This window comes from Nerophis lumbriciformis, linkage group LG28 (assembly GCF_033978685.3).
Source record: "Nerophis lumbriciformis linkage group LG28, RoL_Nlum_v2.1, whole genome shotgun sequence".
Classification (NCBI taxonomy): Eukaryota; Metazoa; Chordata; class Actinopteri; order Syngnathiformes; family Syngnathidae; genus Nerophis; species Nerophis lumbriciformis.
In genome coordinates this window covers 27,059,567-27,065,566 of record NC_084575.2, presented here as the reverse complement: position 1 = coordinate 27,065,566, position 6,000 = coordinate 27,059,567, and the positions used below count along the sequence as shown (strand labels likewise).

The window sequence follows — 6,000 nt, the reverse complement described above, 5'->3', positions numbered from 1 at the left end:
CTGCGTCAGAGCTGTTTATCCAGAGGCGAGACTGCTAGTTGCGGCTAAAGTTCCAATACTACCTGTGCTGGCAGCAATTGGAGGCTATTCAGACTCATGTCAGAGTCAGTGTCCATGCAAGGGGGTTCAAGATCAAGGGGGAGTCCAAGGAAACGAGACACACTTCTCGAATCCAAGGTGCCAGAATCAAACTGCCAGCATAGGTAGCATTATGTGGTACTTCTTCAAATAATTAAACACATTTGTTGTTTTGCCGGTTTTTGAGGGCATCAACCGGCAACATGCTTGCACATCGGCTTAATTTACCCTATATCACCCAAATCCCCAGCACACAGCTGATGTTGACTACCGTATTTTTCGGACTATAAATCGCAGTTTTTTTCATAGTTTGGCCGGGCTCCAGTGCAACTTATATATGTTTTTTGCCTTCTTTATTATGCATTTTCGGCAGGTGCGACTTATACTCCGGTGCGACTTATACTCCGAAAAATACGGTAACCCTTTTTATTCAACAACAGACTCATTTTATGACGTTAACTAACAATTTGCTGTCCACGGCTCCGTGTTTATCTCAAGTTCCGTCAATTTGTTTACTACCTGTGAAGTACCGCACCCTTACAACTAAAAATTGGGCCGGAAAAGGTCCATTCCGCCATGTTTGATCAAGTTCATAATGCTGGCAGCTGATCATAGTGATCGCCCTGAAAATTGATCCCGATCATCGATCCCGATCATATAATTGCCCATCCCCACCGGAGACGTATTAGCGGCCTCGTCCACAAACGACTAAACCTTAAAATGTAATCTGAGCAGGTCATCGCTCACGTGCCAATGTCATTATTCATGGCTGTCCAATAATTGGAGCACAGGGCACTTATTGACTTTTTCTTGCTCAAGGAATATAAAGTAGCGGGGCTGTCATTCTCATCAAGCCTCGCTATGTAATGTGGTATCAAGATGCTCGGTCCAACCAAATATACATTGATTGATTGCCAGAAACCTGTGGAAACAACACTAAATGAAGTGATGTCTAACCAAGATAAAAAAAATATCTCTATACGATGTCTATTGTGCTTATTTTTTTAAGGGGGCGAGATATTGTGTCATAAAAGGTTGTTCTATTATTATTCCCGTTTGTGACACACTGCTCCTCGATTTTAAATCGCACCACTGTCTGACTGCATCGAGGGCAGATGGCGGGACGCTGAAGCTGCCCATAGTATCAATATTATTGTCATTTGTGTTGTTTTAAGCCATAGGAGGCTGTGATCCACCCCCAGGTTCTGCAACTTGCTGTAGATCCTCGACTGCTACCGTCAATCAATGTTTATTCAGCCCTAGGGTGGTCCCCATACCAATATTTTGGTACTGGTACCGGTACCAAAATATATTTAGATACTTTGATACTTTTCTAAATAAAGGGGACCACAAAAAATGGCATTATTGGCTTTTTTTTAACACAAAATGTTAGGGCACACTAAACATATGTTTTTTATTGCAATTGAAGAACAATGTTGGCCCTAAATACAAACCCTGTTTCCATATGAGTTGGGGAATTGTTTTAGATGTAAATATAAACGTAATACAATGATTTGCAAATCCTTTTCAACCCATATTCAATTGAATGCACTAAAAAAACAAGATATTTGATGTTCAAACTCATAAACTTTATTTTTTTTTTGCAAATAATAATTAACTTAGAATTTCATGGCTGCAACACATGCCAAAGTAGTTGGGAAAGGGCATGTTCACCACTGTGTTACATGGCCTTTCCTTTTAACAACACTCAGTAAACGTTTGGGAACTGAGGAGACACATTTTTTAAGCTTCTCAGGTGGAATTCTTTCCCATTCTTGCTTGATGTACAGCTTAAGTTGTTCAACAGTCCGGGGGTCTCCGTTGTGCTATTTTAGGCTTCATAATGCGCCACACATTTTCAATGGGGGACAGGTCTGGACTACAGGCAGGCCAGTCTAGTACCTGCGCTCTTTTACTATGAAGCCACGTTGATGTAACACGTGGCTTGGCATTGTCTTGCTGAAATAAGCAGGGGCGTCCATGGTAACGTTACTTGGATGGCAACATATGTTGCTCCAAAACCTGTATGTACCTTTCAGCATTAATGGCGCCTTCACAGATGTGTAAGTTACCCATGTCTTGGGCACTAATACACCCCCATACCATCATAGATGCTGGCTTTTCAACTTTGCGCCTATAACAATCCGGATGGTTCTTTTCCTCTCTGGTCCGGAGGACACGACGTCCACAGTTTCCAAAAACAATTTGAAATGTGGACTCGTCAGACCACAGAACACTTTTCCACTTTGTATCAGTCCATCTTAGATGAGCTCAGGCCCAGCAAAGCCGACTGCGTTTCTGGGTGTTGTTGATAAACGGTTTTCGCCTTGCATAGGAGAGTTTTAACTTGCACTTACAGATGTAGCGACCAACTGTAGTTACTAACAGTGGGTTTCTGAAGTGTTCCTAAGCCCATGTGGTGATATCATTTACACACTGATGACACCAGAATGTCTCGCAGTCTGTATCCCCAGGCTGTGAGACTGCTAAATGAACACCCTTTGCTGCCCCGGACCATCTTATTACCTCACTCTTCACCACCTCAATAATTGTGCTCTGGACATTGCATTGCTGCAACATCAACGTAACACCCATCAGACATCTGACTGTTCCCACCCCCACGTCCCTCTATTCGCCATCTTCCCGACAATGCTAAAATGCTAAAATGTAAACTATTGTCAACCTGCAGTTTCTATGCCACTGGACAAAGCTCAAACAAAATCTCGTTGTTCATGTATGACTTAAGTGTTATTATGACAATGACAATAAAGGAATTGATTGATTGATTGATTGTTATTAGAATTGCCTGGTATGAGCGTGTGTTCTACAAACCCCGTTTCCATATGAGTTGGGAAATGGTGTTAGATGTAAATATAAACGGAATACAATGATTTGCAAATCCTTTTCAACCCATATTCAGTTGAATATGCTACAAAGACAACATATTTGATGTTCAAACTGATAAACATTTTTTTTTTTTTTTGCAAATAATCATTAACTTTAGAATTTGATGCCAGCAACACGTGACAAAGAAGTTGGGAAAGGTGGCAATAAATACTGATAAAGTTGAGGAATGCTCATCAAACACTTATTTGGAACATCCCACAGGTGTGCAGGCTAATTGGGAACAGGTGGGTGCCATGATTGGGTATAAAAGTAGATTCCATGAAATGCTCAGTCATTCACAAACAAGGATGGGGGCGAGGGTCACCACTTTGTCAACAAATGCGTGAGCAAATTGTTGAACGGTTTAAGAAAAACCTTTCTCAACCAGCTATTGCAAGGAATTTAGGGATTTCACCATCTACGGTCTGTAATATCATCAAAGGGTTCAGAGAATCTGGAGAAATCACTGCACGTAAGCAGCTAAGCCCGTGACCTTCGATCCCTCAGGCTGTACTGCATCAACAAGCGACATCAGTGTGTAAAGGATATCACCACATGGGCTCAGGAACACTTCAGAAACCCACTGTCAATAACTACAGTCGGTCGCTACATCTGTAAGTGCAAGTTAAAACTCTCCTATGCAAGGCGAAAACCGTTTATCAACAACACCCATAAACGCCGTCGGCTTCGCTGGGCCTGAGCTCATCTAAGATGGACTGATACAAAGTGGAAAAAGTGTTCTGTGGTCTGACGAGTCCACATTTCAAATTGTTTTGGAAACTGTGGACGTCGTGTCCTCTGGACCAAAGAGGAAAAGAACCATCCGGATTGTTATAGGCGCAAAGTTGAAAAGCCAGCATCTGTGATGGTATGGGGGTGTATTAGTGCCCAAGACATGGGTAACGTACACATCTGTGAAGGCGCCAGTAATGCTGAAAGGTAGATACAGGTTTTGGAGCAACATATGTTGCCATCCAAGCAACGTTACCCTGGACGCCCCTGCTTATTTCAGCAAGACAATGTCAAGCCACGTGTTACATCAACGTGGCTTCATAGTAAAAGAGTGCGGGTACAAGACTGGCCTGCCTGTAGTCCATACCTGTCTCCCATTGAAAATGTGTGGCGCATTATGAAGCCTAAAATACCACAACAGAGACCCCCGGACTGTTGAACAACTTAAGCTGTACATCAAGCAAGAATGGGGAATAATTCCACCTGAGAAGCTTAAAAAATGTGTCTCCTCAGTTCCCAAACGTTTACTGAGTGTTGTTAAAAGGAAAGGCCATGTAACACAGTGGTGAACATGCCTTTTCCCAACTACTTTGGCACGTGTTGCAGCCATGAAATTCTAAGAAATAAAGGCAAAAATAATGTTCATGAGTTTGAACGTCAAATATCTTGTCTTTGTAGTGCATTCAATTGAATATGGGTTGAAAATGATTTGCAAATCATTGTATTCCGTTTATATTTACATTTAACACCATTTCCCAACTCATATGGAAACGGGGTTTGTCAGTAGAGTAATGTTCATTGTAAGATATCAAGTTATATCAAAGCTGACAATGATACACAACAATGGAATGGTATGGCTTTCTGGTATTTTGAGTTACCTTCAAAAATCCACTCAACAAAGACCAATAATTAAGACTCACATGCAAATGTTAGACTGGCCTCTCGGCTGACGATTGTCCCGAAAGTATTGGCGGCAAGGCACTGATATGTTCCGGCATCTTGGTCTTTGCTCAGATGACTGATTCTGAGGTTGCCTCCAGACAGGCTGTAGTGAGATCCAGAACTGGGACTGAGTTCTGTGCCATTAAGTTTCCATCTAAAAAAAAAGACAAGAATAATAAAACATGATAGTGATTATTCAAACATACATTGTTGGCGGGTGGCGGTGCTTTTTTTGCAGAGGACAAGAGGGAAGACTGTCGTTTGTCTGAAACGAGGGACGGCCGTCATTTGCATCCTGTTATAATAATCCCGGCATCAGTGAACCACGGCGGTGCCTTTGACTTGTCGTCCTGATAATACATTGCCGGTCATCCGCCTTTTCCAAACTCAAACAGCAAAAAAACTTTGTCATTGTGTTTATCATTATAAATCATCAGTAAGGAGTATAATTAACTCTAAATGGCAACAGATTCTCCAATAACTCTGCAGCGATGCAACACATTTGAAGAAACAGATGGGAGAGAGTACCGGTAATCAAAACAATTTAAAAACAAAAATGGATTTGACAGATGTATTGGTGCTATATGGCAGAATAGGATATTTTCAATGTATTGCTAGTGTGGAGAATGCATATAATTTTAAGTGTTCTTTCTTTATCCATAGTTATGTTTAAATCAGCTAGTATTTTCTCTTCTGTACACTTTGTGCTAGAGATGGCTTTTTATTACGATATTGTCCAACTCTTAATTACCGATTCCGATATCAACCGATACCGATATGTACAGTCGTGGAATTAACACACTATTATGCCTAATTTTGTTGTGATGTCCCGCTGGATGCATTAAACAATGTAACAAGGTTTTCCAAAATAAATCAACTCAAGTTATGGGAGAAAAAAAAATGCCAACATGGCACTGCCATATTTATTATTGAAGTCACAAAGTGCATTATTTTTTTTTTAACATGCCTCAAAATAGCATCTTGGAATTTGGGACATGCTCTCCCTGAGATAGCATGAGGAGGTTGGGGGTGAGGTGGGGTTTGTGTAGGTTGTAGCGTCTCGGAAGAGTTAGTACTGCAAGGGTTTCTGGGTATTTGTTCTGTTGTGTTCATGTTGTGTTACGGTGCGGATGTTCTCCCGAAATGTGTTAGTCATTCATGTTCGGTGTGGGTTCACATTGTGGCGCATATTTGTAACAGTGTTAAAGTTGTTTATACGGCCACCCTCAGTGTGACCTGTATGGCTGTTGACGTGGAATTCACTTGTGTGTGTGAAAAGACGTAGATATTATGTGATTGGGCCGGCACGCAAAGGCAGTGCCTTTAAGGTTTATTGGCGCTCTGTACTTCTCCCTACGTCCG

General features: G+C 41.5%; 1 protein-coding gene across 1 annotated transcript in view; it reads right to left on the bottom strand.

Annotated features, from left to right (window-relative positions):
* LOC133571017 (contactin-4-like) overlaps nt 1-6,000 on the bottom strand; it is a 443,628-nt gene that overhangs the window by 301,496 nt on the left and 136,132 nt on the right. Inside the window, exon 4 of the mRNA XM_061923981.2 lies at nt 4,617-4,792. Within this exon, the coding sequence (XP_061779965.1) occupies nt 4,617-4,792 (176 nt within the window). The remainder of the gene's footprint in view (nt 1-4,616; nt 4,793-6,000) is intronic.